This window comes from Trachinotus anak, unplaced genomic scaffold, assembly GCF_046630095.1.
Source record: "Trachinotus anak isolate AG129_WGS33_773 ecotype Australia unplaced genomic scaffold, CSIRO_AGI_Tana_v1 ptg000032l, whole genome shotgun sequence".
NCBI classification, from domain to species: Eukaryota; Metazoa; Chordata; class Actinopteri; order Carangiformes; family Carangidae; genus Trachinotus; species Trachinotus anak.
Window position 1 is genome coordinate 12,246,488 of NW_027273883.1, and position 23,704 is coordinate 12,270,191.

Here is a 23,704-nt window from a genome sequence, read left to right on the forward strand (position 1 = left end):
TCCAGCTTCAAGTTTTAATGATTTGAATGTAATTATCACAGATCTAGACAATGCACGAAAAAACCCTTGGCCAAAAGCTAATATTCTAAAATGTAATTTTCAAGAAACAGATTAAGTATCATCTGGCAGGGCCTTGGCTACTGGTAGGGGCAAAGAGGTCACTTCCTGGGAATTTGGATTTACAGTCTGTGTTATGTTATATGATAGGTATTGTACCAGCGGTTTAATAATTCTAAATTTGACTACTTTTAGGCTAAGAAACATGTCTCTGGAATGTATACATATTAAGCTCATGACATATTAAGCTCATGACCACTAGTTGAAGAGTTTCTACACCATGCGTTGCCATAGGCCCACTATAGTTTACTATACTTTAGCAGCAATAGACTATAGTTTAACAAAGTTGCTATACCCTTTAAACTTTCAAACTCTTTGTCCCTGCCTTCACTTTGTTTTACTGTTGGCCCTGCTCATCATACTCCTACACCCTTCCAGCCACTACATTCACACCTCAGGCAGCAAGACATAACTGACCTTTCTCAACTGGGCTTTTTTTTTTTTTTTTTTTTGTATTATCCACTGTGGACTTGGAATAATCTTGTGGGCTATGGGACACTTAAACATCACACTGCACATAAAAAAAGTCTTCATGAGGAATACAATTGTTTAAACAATGGTTTTGTTTATTTCATGTCTTTCAGGTGCTATAATGTTACAGAAATGTGGTACAATGACTGTGTGCATTCTCATTTATCTACTGATCTGCCTGATTTTACTGTGCCATTTCAGCCAGCTCTATTTTAACAAACAGATATTGAGTGTGTGTGTGTATTAAAAGACTTGTTAAATAAAGGTAAATACAATAAGGACACAACTGGTCTCACAACAGACTTGGCACCAAAAAACAGACATTTACCCTGTAGGAGACTCATTTCTGAGGACAACTGGGCCCGTCATTTATGTATGAGACTCAATGGCGCCATCATTTGGGAGAAATGGGCTATATCGACCTGATTCACTGAACAAAAACAAAACATGAAACACCACTTTATGTCTCCGTTGTTTAAGTTTTATTTCAAATTAAGGGTTTTCATTCAATAATTTTTCCACACTGTTTTTTGTTTTTTCATGATAAAAAAGAATCCATCCATGTATCAATAATAACAATCTCATAAACTCTGGTGGTAACAAAACAAAATGCTACAGCCTCTTAAAACAAAAAAATAAATTACATGTTCTTTAGATAATAGATAAATTACTATCCTTTTTTTGTTTTTTATATAAAATGTAATTTCTACTATGAGGGATTAGAGACAAGAATGACACATTCAAAGCCATTATCGCAAAACACACAACCATACACACATGCATGCACACACACGTCCATATCAAACATCCACAGTTCATGTGTACTTTTCAAGAGCAAAATACAATCGTTATATGACAATTAGATGTGAATAAATGCAGCCTACAACAACACTTCTGATAACTCTACTCAGTTATAAAATATAAGCACCGACTATGTTCAAAAGAAATTATAGACATTAAAACATATCTGACAAATATACAGACTTCTCCTCACTTTTGAGTGGGCAGAGTGTGAGCATATGTTTCTTGGTGGGAGGTGCCGAAAAAAGAAAAAAGAGAGTTAAGTAAAAACAGTCAGTGTAAGAGAAAGAGAAAGAGCATAAAGAGTACTTACACACATATACAGAGGTTGCCACTTCAATAAGCAAAATATTTACTTTCAGGTCAAAGCAGAATGGTTGCATTAGATCCATATCCTAACTGAACTTAATAAAAAAAGATTGTAAGAAAGCAGCTTTCCCAGTCTTCATAAGGTTTTCTGAATTCTGGCTACACCTATTCTCATAGGACAGATTCATCCTCTCCTCCCAAGAAGGTGATGATGGAAAGGATGTATTGAGATGAGGTGAGCAAACAAGGAGGACATTAAGATGTGTTTTTTTTGTCATGGTGCTGTATGATCACTAAAATAAAAAATTAGGTCAGTCAGGAGTGACTCATTTTATGTTGCCAAACCTGTGCATCACCAAGGTCGTGGTTAAATTATGTTTTTCTTATTGTCAACAAATCCCATGAAAAGACCAAAACTACACATGAAATGAAACTAAGATGTATTGGCTGCGTATCCAAAGCCTCTCATATCTAATTTTTCTGTGTTATAGAGCTTTGCTGTTGTTAAAAATCATAATGTTGCACTGAGAGACATATTCCTTCATTGTGATTAACATATGCACTGAAGTTTATTATGGAGCAATCTCATCAATGTATTAATGCTGTGTTATTCCACAACAGAAAATATTCCCTACCAAATGCACAATTCACTCTTTATAGTGCCCAGCTGTTGTATACTATTAGTGAGCCTTTAGAAAAATATACACTATTTGCCATAGTGAGCCACTATGAGCCATTTTTTAAAGATTTACATCTTCAGCAGGAACAAGTGGACTTGGGCCAGACCGCCAGAGACATGGTTGGCAAGTCAGAAAGTTTTAAGAGGCAGACTAATACATTGATGGCTTTACCATTTCCATGTGATTTGTTGAAAAAAAGAAAAGTATACACCCAACATCAGTCTTATCACTTGATCATTTTATTTATTTTTAAAAATCTATTTATTGAGCAGCATTGTCTTTAGTTTTGTAAAACCACAACTGCAACTATGAGTTTTCACACCTTATTGGTGTCTCCAGCAGCTCTCTTCAAAAAGGCCAACATGTATATTGACATGAATACGTTGAAGGACAGAGTCTGTGCTGCTTGATTACCATCTCTGTCCAATATACTTCTTGTTCAGGAAGCCTCTCGACTCTGTCCTTCTGCTCCGATATATTTTATTTGGTCACTTACTGCCATGGTCACCCTACTCCTTTGGTTCGTCTGTCCAAATACTGAACTGAACAATAAGAGGACTCTTGAGGAAATATTTTTGGCAAACAGAAAAAAAACAACATACAATATGTAATTGAAATCCTTCTAGCTCAGTTGGGGGTAAGCCACTGTAGCTCAGTGGCGGACATCTGCTGCATACAGAACAGCAGTAGATCTATTCCAGTAGACCTTCAGCACACATAGAACTACAGTATAAACACTTTATCTAGCACACATGGTAATTATTTGTTCAATACATAATTAGTGGTATGCATGTCTGACTAAATCTGTCTCAAGATCCTGTAGATTAGGAGGAATCTTAACAAAGGCTAAATTCGCTGTTGAACCACAGCTGTGTCCTCAGTGAGGACCTTCCATTATCATCTCTCAGCCATAGAAATGAGCCTTCAGGAGTGGAAATCACAGCAAATGCATCACTCAGCCCTGTGTGACACATCATGAACCTGTTAAAGCTAATGCACAAAGTAAATAGAAACTAGCTCAGTGGAATATGTGGTTCTAAGAGACGATGTAAAACTGTATACAGAGAACTAGTAAAAGGAACTGGCTGCTTTCACAGTGTTTTACCTGAAGACTCAGGAGAAAATAGCTGAATGTTATCTGAACATCATGCCATCACATATCTACTCTGGGCTGTCCATTTCTACAGACTCGTCATTTAAGGGGTGATCAGCCCTTTTGACCTAATCCCCGACTTCCTGCACACCTGGGCTGTCTGAGCTTGGCAGATCATTGCCTCTTGGCACGCTGAGCACTCTGGGTACACGAGGCACAACAGGCGGTCTTGTAGTAGTGGTAGACACACAGCCTGGCCTGCACCACCATCACGCAGTTATGGCGTCTGTCCCGGCAGTTCTCATCTGTGATTAAAGAGGAGGAGAGAGATGCTGGTAGGGAGAAAGCCAAGACACACATAAATGCACTGTCACATCAAAGCGCACACCAACCTGAGACTTGTGGACTGCACGGTATTGTGTTGCAGATTTGCTCCTGTTCAGGTTTGGTGTTGGAATCACATTCAAGGCTGTGCTTTTTGTCTGGTGTTAGACACCGTACCTCCCTCATCTGTAAGCCTTTCCCACAAGAACGTGAGCACTGAGAACAAAGGCAGAGACACACAAAGAGAGTCAATAATTTGTTGTGACTAGCACACAATATGACAAGAAGCTTCAGAGACTTGTACTAGAGTTGTCCTGGACGCTTATGCTTCTTCTGTCCTGTAACTTCAATTTTCAACATTTTATTCCCACTTCCTTGTTCATTTCCCCTCGTCTCTCACCGCGCTCCACTCTGTCATGAACCACTGTGGCTGACACTCCCCCATCTCACACTCCTGGACTGCAGCAGGCTTGTCCAGATGAGCACACTCATTGGCTGGTACAACGGTAAAATCATTCCCCATCTTGTGGACACAAATGATGTCTCGGCGCTGAGTCCCATTTCCACATGGGACGTTGCACTAGAAAAAGATCAAAAATCAGTCATACAACCTACACCAGGAATACAGGAGCTGTATTCACGTCAAAATAAGTGCTACACTACTTCAAAATAAAGAAAGAAAACCTTAGTATACAATAAAGACAGATTGAATAAGATGCAAGGTGACACAAAATACTATATAATCACAAATTAAAGTTAAATAAAGTTAAATGGTAAATTACAGACAGAAAGTTTGAATTCCAGCACAAAGTCAGCACTATTTACTGAAAATGTATAATTTTGGTCTTTGACTAAAACTAGATAAAGAAACATAATTAAAAAAACAAAAACAAAGTATGTCTATGTATTTCTTTCCTTCTTTATTCCCTCCTTCCTACCTGCGTCCAGGGGCTGCTGTACCACATGGCTGTTGGCACGCAAGGACCCCCATTACAGGCCTTCATCTCTGCCGGCTTCTCCCCAACACAGTCCCCTCCTCCTACACCCTCTCTGACCCCTCCTCGAGTCAGACACACCACCTCTCTCCTCTGCACCCCGGGACCACACTGCGCCAAACACTGAGGGACACAAAGTGGAAGATCGTGTTGAGGATTACTGTGAAGTGCTGTTTTCCTCCCTTTGTGTCTGTGTATGTGTGTTACTCACAGTTTTGGACCAGTCAGTGAAGTACCAGTTGGTTACACAGGGTCCCATGTTGCACTCCTCACTTCCCTGTGGACGGAGCCTGGAGTTGCACTCCTTGTCGTTCACCACGCTGCCTTGATCACTGACGCAACGCACACTCCTTGTCCTTCTCCCCACTCCACAGTCCACTGAGCACTGTGATAGACAGAGAGGAGAAAAACAAGAACGAGAAGAAACAGATGAGAGGAAGGGCACAAAATCATTAAAATTCCCATGACCTCGTTTGCAATCTAGAGTAGATCAAATCCTAGTTGACAAAAAAGGCTGATGGTTGATTATCAATCAATTAATGACTTTATTTGTTCCCAAAAGCCAATTGGGTGTACAGCAGTAACAACAGAAACATAGGCATAAAGCAAATACAGAGCACAAAACAGAAATGAGAAAATAAAATTATGAAACCGTGTTAAAGATCATTTGTCATGTAAAACCATAAACAGTTGTTTGTTGGTTTCACAAATTCAGAGCACTGTGTGCTTTTCTTATGATTCATAATTATTATAAAACTTAATTTATCCCAAAATGTGTAACTAATAAAAAAAAACAAACAAACAAAAAAACAAAAAAACAAAACAAAAAAAAAAGAGTTGAACATTCTTTTAAATGATTTGCTGCAACCCAACTCATGGCACACAGTGTGCAGTAGTCTCTGGCTTGAAAAGTAAGCACATACTCATAGACTGACCTAATGAAGGATTTTTAAATTTATGATAGAAACCACTCATGCTTTTTTTAAACTGGACCCCACCCTCTTGCTCTCTTTCTGTCTGTGTTATATTTACAGATACTGAGATACAGTCCTCTTGTAACCATGTCTGTTGACATATGAGCACATACAGTTCCCAGTCATATACTAATGTTGTGGACCTACCGTGCTCCAGTCGGAGCTGACCTCCCAGTGGGAGCAGAGGCGGAGTTGGCAGGCCTGTGTGGACTCTGGTGGGGTGAGGTTGGCACAGCGCTGTGGGTGGACCATGGTGGAACGGTCCCCAAAGCTCTGTCTGCACTGCAGCTGCCTCTGCTGCACCCCGGGGCCACAGGACACACTGCACTCTGACCATGCACTGGCCTCCCAGCTATCATACAAACAGTGAAGGAGACAAAGAGAGGGACAAATTAAAGGTAAACGTTAGTGGAAAATCACATGGTCAAATGTCTTTACTATCTAAATAATCCTTTACAGATATTAAAGTTTGTTTATGTAGAAAAACTACAAAATTACTTTCATCCATATTTTGACACTGCAGATGCTGCTTTATGCCATTTGTTTAAATTTAGGTTTTTGCATATTTCAGTCCACTTACAAATTACAAATCATACTTGTAAATCATCTATGCACACAATGATCATGATGTCCAACAATTTCCAAATGTAACGATTACATTTTTAGATTTTTGAATGTTTCATTACTTTCACTTCGGCCACTTGTTTCCAATCATAACAATCTGATATAATGATAATAATGATCTGATGATCAATTCATCAGTTCATCATAGTCAGCATCATTCTCAGTTTTAAAAAGGCACAAACTAAAGTCAGTCTAAACAAATGGGTTACAATTTGTCAATGAATTACATTACTACCTAAAAATCTAATGCCAAAGTGTTTAGGTAGAAATCAACTTGTTTCAAGAATTTGGGCAGATTGCTCCACTTGAATCAAGAAAAGTTAAACTTGCTGTGAGACAAAAATAACTTGGTTTTTGTGCAGTGAATTATCAGCTATGAAAAATTCTGTGGCAAAATACTTTTTTTTCATTTCCTGGAAAGTAGATTTTTTTGCAGATAAAAACAGAAAAGCAAAGTCTATATAATGTGCATTTCTTTCTAGGTTAACTGTGCATTAGCTCACAATGGCGGGCAGGGGTGTGTGTTACAAGGCTCCTCCTCCGGAACAGGTTTGGCCGCAGAGTCACACTTGCTCTCTGGGACCTCCTCGTCTGTATGACGGTTTATGCACAGGATCACTCTATGCTGAGATCCTGCAGGACAGATTGATGAGGGCTTTAGCTCCATGTTCTCGTGCTTACACCCATCGACCACAGGAGGGAGACATCACGTAATTCAAAGTAAGAAAAGAAGCAGGTTTTGTGTACAGGGCAATCAATTTAAAAATGACACATCTATGACGATGTATGTGTCTTATCAGAATCTGACCTTTGCCACAGGAAGCAGAACAATCTGTGAGTCCACCTCTTCTCCAAACAAATGGTGGCTGAGTGTCTGGTGGCAGGTCAGTGCGAGGGGGGATCCGAGCGTTTCTGTTGGGTGCAGATCCTCGAGGACGCAACCTGTCAGGCGCCCACCGGTCTGAGGATGGAGGGGGAAACATGGAGGAGGAGGAAGAAGAAGAGGAGGAGGAGGAGGAGGAGGAGGGGAAGGTAGAGACCGAAAGAGGGAGAGTAGCAGGCGGAGGGTCTTCTACTGAGACAGTGAGAGGACCTGGGAGAGAAGAAAAAATAGACGTACATAAAGAAAAATTAGAAAGGGCAGGAAAGATGGAAGATAGAGGCAATGATTGAGAAACAGACATGAGGAGGAGGAGGAGGAGGAGGAGGAGGAGGAGCAAAGAGAGATAAAGCGTGAGGAAAGGGGCAAAACACGAATGTTGAATTACTGAGAAAAGGAGGACGCCAGTGAGTCAGAGGCTAATGTTGTCATGATGAGGTCAGGGTCTCATGACAGTGAACATGTGGACCAGATAGCCTCCCATCTAGGTCATACACAAACACGCAAGCACACTTATACAGTAATCCCTCCCACTTGGCCCACAACCACACCCATCCCAATCCATAAACACATCAATCACTCTCCAAGGATATGAGCTGATGTTTCCTTGAGTAATTTGGAAAGAATGAATCTAGAAGTCTTCAATTTGATTCAGTTTTCAATTCTGCCACCTTTTAGGGTTTGATATGTTGCAGTCTTTTGCTGAAATCCAAAAATAAATAAATAAATAAATAAATTCCCTCATCAATGTACACTCAATACCCCGTAATGACAGAGCAAGAACAGAATTTTAGAATTTTTTGCAATTCATTAAAAATGAAAAACTGAAACATCACATTGACATAAGTATTCAGACCCTCTGCTGAGACACTTGAAATTTAACTCAGGTGCCTCCCATTTCCCATGCCTCTACACAATCCTGTCTCTGAGCTCTGCAGGCACTTCCTTCCTCCTCATGGCTTGGTTTTTAGCTCTAATGTGCATTGTCAAAAATGGGAAATGGGAGGCACCTGAGCCAAATTTCAAGTGTCATGGCAAAGTGGTCTGAATACTCTCTGAATGCACTGTATGTCCTGCCTCTGTCTCTGCTGCTGCATGTTCCATGCAGTGGCTGTGAAAATGTTTGCCAAACAGAGGAGAGGAGCACAGAAAGACGAGTTTGCCACAGACGTACTTCGGAGGGGTGCCCTCGCTGGCTCTCTCTCCCTCGGCCTCTCTCTGGGCGTCTCCCTCTCTCTCTCCGTCACCCTCTCCCTCTCTGCCTCCTTCTTCTCCACAGGGATGTAAAACTCATAGTCGATGCCTGGGTTCTCCTTGTGGAAAATGATCTGCAGACCAAACAAAGGAGAGAGAGCAGACATAACTAGAAGTGAAAAGAAGCCAGTGACAAGAAACATCCCAAAAGAGTTCTTCACAGGGAGTTCAGAGGTCAGGAGGAGCTATAAGAATTCAGTGTCACGCTGTGGGATGCCTCAGAAGGGTGTATGCTTGTCACTATGTGTTCCTGCAGGCCATCTACAAGACTTAACATAGTAAAGGTCATCTAAACTTAATCAGGAGGAGTCTCATGGCAACAACATTTTGTTTTGCTATATTTTGCCAGCAATGAGATGTTCTTGTGTTTAGAGGAGAAACCACTTGATTTAGGTAATAGCAAGGCTTTTCCTGTGGCACCACCCACAGACCAAACTTTGAAAAGTATTCTTTGGCTTTTATAAACCTTTATGATAGATATGTGGTATAGACAAAAGGGAGAAAGAAATAGAACAAAGGGTCCTGGCCACACTTGACCCGGGGACATTGCAGTTCATGCTCACTGTCTTCACCTCATAGCTATATGGGTGCCCCAAACATTTGATTTCCCAGCAGCAGCTATGATCTACAGATAGAAGACTTGTCTTTCTATTTTAATCCATCCAACAATTTCTTTTCCAATGTGTAATGAGCATTACAGCCTCACAGTGCCGCTGGCGTGGTTACAGACCTTCAGTCTTATTTCTATATCCCACTAAGCCTTAAAAATGCATGTGACTCTAGGGGAGATCAAACTCTGGCTTCAGTGGATGCTTGCTGTTTTTACCTCCTCCTGCCCTGTGGGTACTGGATGTAAAGCTACACATGACTCCTGTTCTTTAATAAGATCTTAGCCTGAGGTTAGAGTTATTATTATTAAGCCATGGATAGTCTGATGTGGCTCAGGCTAAGCATCAGTGTAACTGTCTTTATTCCAATATAATGCCAAAATAATGCTGACTATCTGGAGGATCTTGACACAGAGCAGGAGAGCATAGCCTTGAGGTGTACAACAATGTTTCTATAGATGTAACATACTCTGTGTACACATTAATGTTTGTGTATGATTCTTATCATTAACTTAATTTTGTCATGCCCTGGTTCATGTTTACTTACAGGGTTAAAATAAATGCCTTCCTGTGTTCCAGTACTTACATATAGCTGTAGCTGTGTGGTGGTGGGTCCTGGGGCTTTGAGGGACTCTCCTTTCTCTTCCTCCCCCTCTGCCTGTGCCCTAGGTCGGGTGTAGGTGAAGGTTGTCCCCCCTGCCTGGTAATCTCCCGGAGGATCCACAGCCCAACGCCCGTTCACCACTGAAGCCCCTGTGCCACTCCTCATGGCTGGAGAAATTAGTGGGGGTTGGAGGGTCAGATCGTGATTGAAGTGTTCTTTACTTATTTTGACCTTGTTTAGTCAACACAGTGGTGAATTCTTAGGAAACCCCCGTAAACAACCCTCAAACACACTCTAAGACTGACAAACACAGACTCTGGAGTGCTGTCTCATTACCAAACAGGGAGCTGGCAAGACAAACACTCACACATGCACACTTCACTGGCTCCTTTTGGGCTCTAACAATACTAGCTTTATTTGCCCTGAGTCTGCAAGGCCACAAAATTTACAGTCTTAACCAGCACACACATGCTCATGGGCCAAATCTCATTCCCAAATCTACAATTTCCTTGCCAGCATCTCACTTTTATTGGAGCTGCAGATAGTATTATTCAAGTGCTCTTAAAATGCATGTGTGTGTGTGTGTGTGTGTGTGTGTGTGTGTGTGTGTGTGTGTGTGTGGATTTTTGTGTCTATTACATCTTACCCAGGTAGTTAGGGCTTGCTCGTCTCTCCGTGATGTTAATGAATGTAGCTCCAGGTGGGATGTCCAGGATCTTGTGGTAACCAAGAGGAACCGTGACATTTTGGAAGCTTCCTGTCACCTTTCGACAGGAGGTGTCCCGCCCACCACACACTCCACACTTGTCAATCACAGAGCCGGAGCCCAGTATCCCATCGCAGCCCTCCGTCTGGCAGGAGAAGAACGTGAAAAGATGTGAGTGATGGGTCAGACAATGGGGGGAAAGTGGGGTAGGGGAACAAGGGAGATGTGGGAGGAGGAGTGGGGACAGAGCTGAGAATGGCTATTCCACTCTTGTTGACATTTCACCTCGATTGCCAGTGTTTATGTCACCGTTGTTTGTGCAGATTGGTAACTGCTGCTTGCCAGACTTCTGCCAGAAACAGGGGGGTGGAATGAGGGTGAAATCAGAGAGTGAGATTGCAAATGAAAGAAAGAGGGAAAGATACAGAGAAAAGAGGCCCAGACTAGGGAAATAAAAAATACTGGAGACACTCCGAATCTGAATGCCAGGCTTAAATCAGCCTCCAGACGTGAGTCTAAGCGAGCCAGGTTCTGGACTTTGTCAACTCCTGGCTAGACAGGAGGGACTTGGACTCAGACACCTGAAGCAAAAATCTCACACATGCACTCACCAGACATTGTCCTTCTACACAAACGTCATTTGAGCTGACGTTGAAGCAGGGAGTCCCATCTCTGACACGCTCGGCCTGACGAACGTAGAAACGATAGCTGGCAGGTCTGCAGGTCAGCTCGCACTGCTTGTCCGCACCAACTGCAACACAGAAACAGAGCACAGTGGGATTATTAGGATTATTGCACAACATATATGTTTGTCTTAGGTTTGTGTGACTGTGACTGTGTATGACTCTGTGCTGTGTCTTTGTGCGCCTGCCTGGCGAGGAGAAGTCGCAGCTGGGTGATGAACGTCTTTCCATGTGGCCAGGAAACCGAGGTCAGACCATATAACATATGACTGTCAGACAGTCAGAGAGCGATTACGGTAGCTATTTCCCCTGCTGTTCACTTGTTCAAGTGCACTGACTGCTGGACCTTCCCAGGAGATGCATACCCATAAGTGCAAACACAAGCTTGAGAAAGGTTAGATTTATGAGAGGAACCCAACGGGCGCACACTACAGGAAGACATGTACATGGAAAAAGGGAACAGAGGGGAAGAGTCAGAGAAAGAGAAGATTGCTTTAAGGTAAAAGAGGAAACTAATAGTCCTTGCACTTGGAGAATAGGAAGACAAACAGACAAGTTGAGAATACAGAGGATCTCACAGGGGAATAGGGATGAGGTACAAGAAAAATATGTGTAGAAAGTAAGAGGAGTGTGTCCACATGGTGAAACGCAGTAAACGGGTTTAAAGGAATAGTTCACAGTTTTGGGAAAATGAGAAGAACTGTAACAATCCTGTGTTTGTAACTCCCTTGAAACCCACAAACATTTAACATTTCTGTGGTGTACAGAGAAGATTACTTAGTGAGTCTTTTGGCAGGTGTATATTTTCAACTATAGATAAAGTCAAGGTAACTGTTACCTCCTGCTTCCAGTCTTTATGTTAAGCTATGCTAACCAAATCCTGCCTCCAGCTCCATACTTAACACTTAAACATGAGATGGATATCAATCTTTGAGGCGCAAGAAGGGTTTGTACATCTGGATCAATGGGATCGTTCCTTTTATTTCGTTTTTTAACATCAAAATTTAGCAAAGGTGAAAAACGAAATGCACAGATTTTTGTATGACAGGCCTTCCGCTTCATAGATGAGTCTTTTTAACTTTTCACCAATAATAAGAGTCAATCAACCTATTTCTAACAGAGATACTAAGTGCCTCCCTGCAGTCAGAGGAATTCTCAGACCTTCCGTGCTAAAAAGCTCACAGGGCTTCTTCCTAACAATAAATCCCATTTAGGCTTTTCACCAAAAAACAAAACTATACCTGGATATTGAATGAATGGATGGCTGGATATCAATCTTCTCGTTTCTTGCAGAAATAAAGTGAATAAGCATCTCTCCAAAATTGTAGAGCTATTCCTTTAGCAAAGGCAGAACAAGATAACAACTGGGTGATAAAGTCAGGACGGGACAATGAGTGGCTGCACTGCTCAACAGTCACTCTGAGGTAAGAGATTGGGGGTGAGACAGGGGTTAAAGGCTTCAGGCATAGCTGGTGTTTGTGTCTGTGTGTGTACAGAGCTGTGTTTGTGTGTAATTGAGCTAAAGACATTAGCTCATAGCCTGAGTAAGGGGTCATACATTAAGTTGCAGATGGGAGGGAGGGGTTTCTGTCACTGGGAGTTCAGGGGTTGAAAGGACAATTTCTGTGCTTCTGAAATTGTGACTTCCCATTGTGGTGTCACATTTCTCTAACAGATATAGACAAAAATGTACCCACTGTTAAATTCTATATAAATATGAACTGCATGACAGTGTGGTGGTCAGAAACTATTCCACTGTTTTATTATTCTGTCCTTGAAAACAGAAGTTTCCTTCCAAAAATCTTTATTTTGTGAAACAATCTGACATTTTAAAAGAATCTAATTGTGGTTCTGATATTAGATCGGTGCCACTAAATTTTCATACAATAACACTGAAGATTGTTTCACCATGGAAAGATTTCCTCTCAGTGCAATAAGGCATCGCCAGCAAACAGCCCAAAGCTCCTACCGCCTTCAAAGTCAAGGGGTTCACAGGAGATGGCCAAGAACAAAGACTAAAGGTCAAATACCAGATCCCTGCTTTAACCTTGTGTGTCCAAGGGAGAATTCAAAAGCTGTGTAGTATTAAGTGAACTCAAAGGGACTCCATATGCTTTCAGAGAATTGATGAAGTTCCTTGAATTTCTGGAAATACAACAACACTTTGCCAGGTGTAACACAAGTAGTACACAAGTCAACATAAATGATAAAAGATTGAAAACCCCCAGACAGAGGAGAGGGATTAGTAAAACTGGACTGTTAAGATGCCATTTCATTGTTTTGTGGGTTTACATTTCAGTAGGACACAACCCAAACAGAGGAATAAGGTGTGAAAGTATTTCAGTGGGAGAGCAGAGCGAATTTAATGGCAAAAAGAAGCCTACTGTAGACATTCTTCTAGAATACTGTGTATTTGCATCAGGGAGCAGATATGTTGTGAGTCCTGACAAAAAAATACTGCAGTTCAAACAAGCAACCATGTTCAGTTTTGTGCCTTTGAGCCATGGTTGTTTGCCTGACCAAACATGTAAGGTCAGTACCGAGTGCATTTTATCTCACTAAGTGGGTGGAAGTTGTGAGGAAGTAATACACGTGAAGCAACTGACCCAGACTGGATGTTTATCTTTCCACAAGCTTGTAGGGAAGTCAAGGTAATACACAACTAGGTACAGCAGTTTGCTTATCAATAAACTTTGTAAATGTAGAAGTGGTCCTTTAGTATGGGTATACCTCTGCTCCAACATCCTATAATAACTTTGCAAGAGCTTAGGGAGCAGTGACGGGTTCAGTGGTGCAGCAGACATATCAGAGCTTAATGAATTCTGTCAATGTTTCCAAAACACGGTGAGAGATCATATGAAACATTAGAAAAGAAACAGCATATTGTCAGCATTTGTGGAAACTCTCTGGTGTGATGTGGAGAAAGAAGAGGAGTGAAGGGGTGTTGTCTTGCTCTCCAGTGACACAAAGAAGAAATTGATTTAAAACAATGTGAAGCCAAAACGGCTTTCGTTTAGAAAAAGCCATCAGTAGCTATTTAAAAAATAAAGATGATATACAGTATATTCAAACTCCTAATATTGAGTGACAGCTCAAGGTGACTTGGATCGTCAGAGGCCACCTGTAATCTGCTTTACTCTGATGGTATTTTACCTGAAAAGGAGACAAATAATCAATGTAATTATAAATTTTTATTGATTTTACTAATTAATTTGATTGATTTCAATTAACACACAAATCTTACTCTTATTAGTTATGCTAGTTATGCTATCCAAATAAGCCAAACTTTATTTTTCAGTGCTGCTGCTGCCACTTGTTTACTACCATTCTTTTGCCACTGTCTGATAACTGCGGGGGGGGGGGGGGGGGGGGGGGGGGGGGGGCAGATATACAGTGCATATTTAGAAAGAAAGCGAAAAAGAAAAGCGAGGCAGTTCCCACCCTCCCTCTCTCCACCCTTCTCTCTTTCCGTCTGTCATAGTTATCTTTGAGAGATTAGACTGGAGACAGTGGCAGAAAAGAGACGGGGAGCTAAAACTGGGAGACGTGTTGCCACTCATGTACTCTCTGCCTCTCTGTCTCTCTCTCTCTCTCCCACTCTGTTTTTTTTTTCCATCCTCATCTCCCTCATGCTCCATCTCCTCTTTTTGATTCCTGTCCTGGAGTCATGCTTGAGCACTCTCCAGCTCCTAAGTCACCCTTAATCATTCCTCGCTATTTTGGTCGTTATCTCTCATTTGTCTCTAGCTACTTCTCTGTTTCTTTTTCCCTCGATCTCTGGCCTCTCTTTCTCTTCCACTGTCTCTCTCTCCCTCTCTGAGCTTAGTGTTCAGACAGTGGAATATATGTTGTCTAAATATACTTCCCCATTATCTCTCCATCTAAACAAACTTCAACAGGGAGACAGAAAGAGGGAGGCAGTGGGACAGGAAGAGGGGATGATGGGTGTGCAGAGCGGGGATGAGGCCTGAAAAAATGGGAATATTCAAGTAAAACAACACCTGCACGTGCAGCAATTACAAAACTGAGGTACTGCTTTCAGAGCTGAGCTTGTAGGGGGAAATTAGTCTGGACTGTCACTTCTGTGGTTTATAACCGCACTGGCAGCTTTACAGTATAAGCTTTCAGGTCCAAACTATAGGCCACAATACTTAGCACTACTTATACAACAAGACTGTCACCTTGGAGGCAAGAGAATCACACACTCAGAAGCAAGAGCAGCATAGTTCAACGTAAATATATGCAGTACTGTACAAAGTCCTAAACAGATGAGTGCAGCTGGAGACTAATACACTATTCAAAACACACACACTCCTCGCAGCCTCCAGCTGAAGCTTGATATGAAGGTCTGGGTTGCAGCCAATGAGAATAGGTAAACAGTGTGATACAGTTTACTTAGCAGAGTGGAAAAAGATCATCTTCAGCACAGATCGAGTGTGTCGGGACCCAGTTGACGTCATCTGTAAATAGTTTTGACACATACAGTACTGTATCTACCCCATCAGAGTTGTACTTTGATGGGGTAGATGCTTATAACAGTTTCCAATAAATGTGACATCTGCCATTTGGTGGCTTCTTTTGGCCAAAAAAAAAAAAAAAACCTCACAGACCCCTGTCAGAGGTTGTGTCTGTTTTTCCTCCCCTTCTCTCTCTCTGTCCAGTCCTCTCTTCATCTCACCAGATCTCTCAAGGACACAGTGGTTATAAAATAAGCCTGACTAGAGCAGAGGGCAAGGACGCACAGCAGATAGAGAAAATTTAAGAGCGGCTCAGTTCAGGATGAATACAGTAATCTCACTCTTTCCTCTCACAAAAACACAAAAACAGGGGTGGTGGGTAAAAGGAAAGCCCCTGTGTGTTTATGCAGACAGTCTGACTCCAGCTGATACCCTGGTGAGGACTACTGGTACAGATGTACAGCATGCATCGTCTAGATCTGCCTCTAGCCTCAAAACTGCCCTCAGTTTGCTCTGATAAGTCCAAAAGACATAAAAAGAGTTTGACGTCCTGTGCTCTCTTGGACAAAGCAGGGAAGCTAACAGCACAGCACACGCTGTAATGGAAATAACTTATGTAAATGGTCATTTTAAGGCAATATTACATTTTACTGTCATTAATTTCTAAATTTGTCAGCAATTATATTCACTAAATTACACAAAAACAGATGTTCCAATCAGGTTACTTTTTCCAACACAAAAGCTAATGATGACTGTAAGTCCAATATGTCCCCTCTTATAGCTCTGTTTTTGGTCTCTACCAGCCCAAATCACTAACTTCATCTGTCGGCAGTTTGGAGCTGAGCAGGTTGTGTACAGTGTTTAGGGTGTGTTTCACTGTAAACAGCTGTCTGTTGCAGCTGAAGATGGGAAGGGGTTGATGGGAGCAGTGAACCATAACAGTAAAGTTGTGGGCTAGAAAACAAAAAACATTTTGTCGAAAGTGGGAACCGCAGACTTGGGTAATAATTCTCGGTGGGTTCCTCAGTATGAGCAACCCTTTTTGTCCGACCTATTGTTAATATAAAAACACTGATGTGTGCAGCTTTAACTTGTAGTAATTTTATCTTGTCGCGCTACAATTTAAAATACTGTTTGTGGGAATCTCTGTTTTTAGTTTTGCACATTATGTATATTTGGACAATTGTGTTATGCATGTGTTGTTTTGAGAAAGAATAAAATCAAACGCATGAGGTTGAGTTGTGTTGCTGATCTAGTATTTCTGGCTCTGCGCTCTCACACTGAGTGTGTTGGGGAGCTTCAGCCAGCTGATACTGTTATCACAGACGGATACACAAACATACATGTGCAAACATTTTTTCCACATATTATCTCAGCTCCATTAAGCCATTCATCCTCATTGTCAGCACTTGCCAATAAAGTTGTACTGTAAATACACTGAGGTCCAGAGACATATTTCTAAGTCTAATGACGAACACTGTTGATATCACTTCACAGCTGTGTTTCTCTCATCTCTCTGCCCCCCTCACTCCCCCAAACCTCCATGTTTGTAATATTCTCTCTATCCACTCTTCCTTTTCCGTCAAATTCCTCAAATATCTGTTTAGTGTTTTCTCTCTTTCCCTTTCTTCCCCTCCGGCAGTGGAAAACAAAGATAAACAGACACAATCTCCACTGCGCTGAACTATTGTACACTTAACAAGAAAGTAAACAAACACGTATAACCACACATGGAGAAAATCACACATAGGGATAAACACATGAACACACACACACACACACACGCACATACACACAAACGCCATGTTGTCTCCCTTTGCTCCCAGTGGTCATGTGACAAAGCACTTGCATCTCATCACCTCTCACCTCCCTCTCTCTGTCTTTCGCTTGCTTTCTTTCTTTATCTCACCCAATAGGAATCTGTGTGCTTAGTCAGAGCAGGGAGGAGAAGCTTGGCAGGAGAGGACGGGAGAAAGGAATATGTTGAACAAATGAGAGGAAAAAGAAAGGAGGGAGAGTGTTTTGTGCAAAGAAGAAAAGCGGACTGAGTTCCAGTCATTCTCTTTTCCTCTCACCACCCTCGACGATGTAGGCCTGCTCCAATAAGAGGAGGGGATTGTGGTGGGTTGGGCATGCGATCGAGGCCTGCCAAGACTTACTAATACCAGAGCAACATTTAACTCACTTAAACACACATTTTACCGATGCTATTTCACCCCCCCTTCTCTTCTATAAGCCTATTATCACATTGAAGCATTGTGCAGCTAAAGCCTTAACTACCGTGTGTGTGTTAACTCAGTCCTCACCCTCAGTGAAAGGTTCCCAGTTGTAGAGGCGACCCATGAACTCCTGGGTGTTAAATGCCGCACACTGCTCCGCTCTGGAGTCCAAAGCACCTCCTCCACATACCTGGAGGACAAAAACAGAGAGAGACAGAGAGAAAAGTTAAAAAATTCGGTGCCACACATTGAACTAATATGAACTCACCCAGCTAGTAAACCTGTCCCCAGATGAGTAAGGGTGGAGTGGATTGTGGCAAGTAAAAGGCGAGGAAAGAGAACTAATAAAAAAGAGGAGAATTAACTTGAGATCATAGAGGTAAGCGCAAACACGCCATACCCTTACACACACACACACACACACACACACACATACTCAATCACACACATACATAGCCTCCATGCTGCTTTTGGCAGTCAGCGAGTATATTAGAAACATATGGAAATAATGGATTTTTTGGAAGCGGCTGCTCACATAAATCCATCGTGGCTCTCAGTGCATGACCACAGAATGCTAGTGACTGTGTGAGCACGTGTTCTCGTGTGTGTGTGTGTGTGTGTGTGTGTGTCTGTGTGAGCTACTTGTGCATTCAAGCAGAGTCCTTATGGAGCTGTACAGTGGAAAGAGTTTTAGCATACCTGCACTTAAACAACAGCTGTAACATCAGGGCATCTGCTGGTTTTTACTGTACTGACTATAACTCACTGAGCTATACCCGGACTGGGGCATAGCTCAGTGACAAAACAGAGTGCATTTGCTTCAGTACTGTACTTAAGTATAATTTTTGCACTTTACTTTCCAATTTATGCTACTTCATACCATAACTACAACGCCACTACATTTCAGAAGGAATATACTTTTTAGCCATGCGTGGCTCTATGCATGGCCATGTCTGTCTGTCAGTTCCCTACTTTTGTCCAAAGTATGGATTGCTATGAAATTTTGTATTTTCGTTCCCAAGAGGATGAATCCTTAATGAATTTTCATCCAGTGTCACCATAAGGTGAAAATTAAATTTTGTCCAGTTCTTTGCTTTACGTCGAAACACCTGCATAAATACTGACATTCCTCTCATCGTCAATTGTGCTTTGTGTTTATTGCTAATTAGCAACATATTAGCACATAATATTAGGCCATTAAAAATCCTAAAATAGTCAAAACAGTAAACATTTTACTTGCTTAACTTCAGCATCGTCATTATGAGTATGTTAGCATGTAGCTCAAAGCACTGCTGTGCCTCCTCTTACTCCACTACTTTTAACTGAGCTAAATCTATTAGTTAGTTTTCAGATGAATGCCTGGGTGCATTAAGATTAAAAATCTTATCATACAAATCGCTTAGCTTAGCTTTGCATAAAAAAGGATGGAAACAGCTAGCATGGTTGTGTCCACAGGTAATAAAATCCAAATACAAACACCTCTGAGGCTCATTAAGTAGCTTCATATTCAATGGACAGATATGAGAGTGGTGGATAAGCACAGTTGCAAAAATATCAAACACTTCCTTTAAGTACATTTTGCTGATAATATGTCTGTACTTTTTTAAAGTAGCATTTTGAATGGAGGACCACTACTTATAATGGAGTATTTTTACATTGCTGTACTTGTACTTGAGTGAAGGATCTGGCATCTTCTTACTTTGGAAAATCACAACCATCATGCCTGGTCAAAAACCCACTGGGTTTACAACCCTCTGATATACAGCTGGTTTAAACACACTCACACACACACACACACACACACACACACACACACTCTTGCATGCCGCACACAGAGCTCTCAGATTTCCTTGCAACTCTCATCTCTGTAAGCTCCACAATGTTCTTGTCTTTCTCTCCTTTCTGTCTTTGATTCGTTCCCCTTTTCCTTTTGTTTTTTTTGCCGAACCTCACTTAACTCACACAGCTGTCACAAACAGCTGGAAAGTTCCTCATCTGGTGAGACAAGGGAGTAGTCAAGTTCACTCACACATACACACACACACACACACACACACAGATTGACAGTTCCCATGTGAATCCGCCTCTGCGACAAAGTGTAACTAAAAGACTCTCATGGATAAGACGTCAAAGCATGCACTCATCGACACTGGCTTCACTGAATTTCACACTTTGACTATGTTGTGCGTGAAGGAATGTATATGGCCGTCATGTCACCAGGCTCTCATTAGGATCATCTGTTGTTTCTCTTCTTGTGAAGCGTGAAACCAGCTCGTCAAACTTTATGCGGTACACCATGCCACAGTTTCACGCTGCTGAAAGAGACGTAATTTTGTGTTACTTATGTGTTATTTATGGGCAGTATGTTATTGTCAGGTTTAAGCCTCTTATATGAGAGCATATTTGACCTGCATCCACTGAACATGTGAGTGTTTGTGGGTGCTCGAAGGTCAGTATACGCATGTGACCTGATGTTTTCCAGTAACTGTCTAAATCTGCCCGGATGTGTGTGAGAAATGCGGTTGGTAATGGTCGTAAATATTTCTGCTGGACATAAACATGTTGGGCCCTATTTTAAACCGGATAGTTCCTGTGTATCAGTGCATGTGTGTGTGCTTGTAAGACCATAAACAATGAGCTACCACCCAAAACACACACAAGAATTTTGAATGTGCAGCTTTGGGATGCTTCAGTGTAGTGAAAAAGAAAGAAAAAGCCTCCTTAAAAAACAAAACGGTGACGGAAAATGAAAAGAAAGAATGCAAGAAAATGTAATGTGTGTGCATTCATGCGTTGGTAATTGTATGAGGGCTACAGGGTGAGTGGATTCTTCTCCCAAAAGAGTTTAGGGTGTGTAAAAACAGAGGGAGGCTGAATGAAAAGAGGAGGGAGGGGAGGTGAAGTGAGAGTGAAGACAGAAGTGAGAGGACTTGTTCACTGGTGTTTCGTGGTCCTGGAGGAGAATTTGTGTGTTATTGTAAAGGCTGGTATACTCTTGTGTTCCCTCATTTACTGTGAGCTCAGGTTAGGAGGTCTCCTCATAACCTCAAGGGGAGGATGAACAGCAGGAATGGGGAGGGGGAGAGTGATGGAGGGGAGAAAGGGGAGAGTGGCAGTTACTGAATGGGCCAAAGACAGAGAGAAAAGAGGGCGATGGCTTTTACAGAAGCAAAATACTTAAAGATGTGGTGAGGATGGGTCTGGACCTGTGGATGAAATCAAAACACCCAAACCACAAGAACGCCCATCACACAGGCAAAACCATTTAATCACTTGGCAACATAAAAAAAATAGAGTTTAAAATGTTCCTGGCCTCATGCCAGTTTTTATTAACCTGTGTATCATCCAGTCAAAGCTGCTGTAAATACGCCTTCGTAACACCAGAGAACGACCTGCAGTTTCTGGATGTCAGGTTTCCGGGAATTTCTTCATGCTCTGGCTCATTGTGATGAAAACATTTCATAGATGGGAGTATTGAAGTTTGGATTGAACAATAATGTGTTAGTAGCAACTTGGAATAAAAATAGTCAAGTAGTAAAAACTGGCATCGACTCTTTGGTCAAATTTGTAATACTGCTTACTTTTCTAGATGCTGATTTAAATTTAAATTTTGCCAATTTTCAACTATTTTATATGACTGCAAAGATTGGTTTCTTTTATTGCAGTTCCTGACTGAAATCTAAAGTTTGCTCATTTTAGATTTTAGATTTATTTTGCCAAAGTTTTTTCTTGTGTTTAGACATGTTTAGCATTTGATAACTTTTATCAAATAAAGCAAAGGATTTTGTAGAAAGAAAAAATTTAAAAAATTTCTCGTAGTAAAGCACTGACAACAGTATTGTCATGTAAGCATCATATTGACACTAGTGCAGGCAAACCTGAAGAAATACCCATATTTTCACAAAGGAAATTATTAGAAGACTACTTAAAGTTAATTTGTTAGTGGATTAAAACAATTTGTAGTTGTCTTTATTGTTGTTGATTTTATAATCTTCTGTCTACATGTCTGTGAAGAGTGCCATACAGGTCATGGTACCTCTTTCCAAAGGTAACTGGACTTGCTTGCGGTTCTCGAAGATGTTTCATCTCTCGTCCAAAAAGCTGCAGAAGAGTCGAAATATCTTGAAGAACCTCAACAAGTCCAGTAAAGCTCTCAGAGAATCTTCTGTCTACATTTTCTTTCAGACTAACATCGATTAAATGAAAATTACAGTCATCTCCTATGTGGGTCTTGTTTTCATAGTTCTGTCAATTATTTACACTCCACATCAGTCAGTTAGGATAACATTGTGCTCACTGAAGGAATGAGTGAGGGCTGGGAACACTGCGGTTGCATCAACAACACGGGGAAAGAAACCTGAGTGGTCAGACAAACAGACAGGATGTAAACAAGCCAACAGTTAAGCCAGATTAGCTAAGACACTTTAGTGAGAATAAACATTAATAAACCCTGACTGGACAGGAAAACTGATCCAAGACGAATCAAGAAGCCAGTCTGTGAACTCTGACAGATGTTTACAATGGACAGTTTGAGAAATTAATGTACCTTTTGCTTTCATTTTCTCACACACAGATATTTCCCACATTTCAGCAATCAGCTTGGTGAAGACAATGAAATAATTACTGATAAGACTGACGATTGAAACTAATCAAACTAAGACCAAAATTGTGTAAAACCAGGATTTCCTTTGACTGCAATTACCGCTCATTCAGACTATTCCAGATCAGTCTTCAAATACTATTACACACACAGGCGTGAGTAGGTAAATAAAAAAATAAGCATGAAGTGAAAGATGCACAAACTGGCAGCTTCTGGGCTGCAGACTGACAGGGTGAAAGATGGAGCCGAGGGCAGGTGAAAGAAAAGTGAATACAGCCGGTGAAAGAGGGGCGGTCAGTGTTTTTGTACAGGAGCTGTGAAGCTTACAGATGTGTTTTACTGCCAGGGAGGGAGGAGGAGAGAGAAAGTCTGGGTGCTGGGTAGTGCCTGAGGGCTAAAGACTCTGTTCTGAGCACACACACACACACACACACACACACACACACACACACACACAAACACACCCACACACGCACAAACGCCAGACACATATAAACACACACAAGCCAAGCTCTTGATCACACATAACACTTATACGTGAAACACAAACACCAACCCAGACGAGACTGATGACTTTTCAGGAGGATCAGATGATGTGGAAAGCTGAAACTTTTCACCACATTTGTGTTTCCGTGGGGAAAAGCCCTGGTGACACATTGCTGTCGTCTTGCTCAATACTCAGTCTTCCTCCGTGTAGGTCTGTGCCTGCACAGCTGGTCATATTGCCTCAGTACCACATACAGGTTAAGGCTGGCCGGTCATTCCTGAAGCATTACTGCAGAGTTACTGAGACTAAACAATTGACTGCCGGCCCCTGCAGCCATAAATCAGCATACTCCACATGGCAGAACTAATCATTGTATGAATGCACACGAATCCATGATGTATGTTAATATTTGTGTTTGCACTCATGTACGTGTTTGTCCTCACAGATTGACATCCTGTGGCTAATCTTGCGACCGCGGCTGTGTGTCGGCGCTTTTGCGGGGCACCACCGTGTCTTCAGCCTTGATCCTGAGGGGAAAGGCCTCCAGAGGAAACACTGCTCATCCATCAACAGCAGGCAACGAGTGAAGGATGAGACCCCGTGCTGCGCGAGACGAACAGAGAGATACCTCCCTGTTGTTTTCAGAGAGAAATCTGAGTTCAAGCCTCAAAACAGCTTAAGTGTTTGAGGTGATGAAAAGAAAAGGAAAGAAAAGAAAAGAAAAGAAAAGAAAAGAAAAAAAAGAAAAGAAAAAAGAAAAGGGAAGAAAAGGGAAGAAACGAAAAGCACTAGATAAACACTGTAACCACAAGATTAAT

The 23,704-nt window shown here is 41.6% G+C and overlaps 1 protein-coding gene across 2 annotated transcripts in view; it reads right to left on the reverse strand.

The window, feature by feature from the left end:
- Positions 1-1,047: 1,047 nt before the first annotated feature.
- The window catches only part of adamtsl4 (ADAMTS-like 4), a 35,266-nt gene continuing 12,609 nt past the window's right edge, over positions 1,048-23,704 (reverse strand). For both annotated transcript variants that reach the window (XM_071469211.1, XM_071469212.1), the window contains exons 5-17: positions 17,887-17,989; positions 11,052-11,191; positions 10,381-10,585; positions 9,717-9,901; positions 8,443-8,596; positions 7,197-7,481; positions 6,892-7,021; positions 5,912-6,116; positions 5,002-5,175; positions 4,734-4,913; positions 4,196-4,375; positions 3,864-4,011; positions 1,048-3,776 (exon numbers count right to left, since the gene is read on the reverse strand). In XM_071469211.1, the coding sequence (XP_071325312.1) occupies positions 3,646-3,776; positions 3,864-4,011; positions 4,196-4,375; positions 4,734-4,913; positions 5,002-5,175; positions 5,912-6,116; positions 6,892-7,021; positions 7,197-7,481; positions 8,443-8,596; positions 9,717-9,901; positions 10,381-10,585; positions 11,052-11,191; positions 17,887-17,989 (2,220 nt within the window). In that variant the 3' untranslated portion in view covers positions 1,048-3,645. The remainder of the gene's footprint in view (positions 3,777-3,863; positions 4,012-4,195; positions 4,376-4,733; positions 4,914-5,001; positions 5,176-5,911; positions 6,117-6,891; positions 7,022-7,196; positions 7,482-8,442; positions 8,597-9,716; positions 9,902-10,380; positions 10,586-11,051; positions 11,192-17,886; positions 17,990-23,704) is intronic.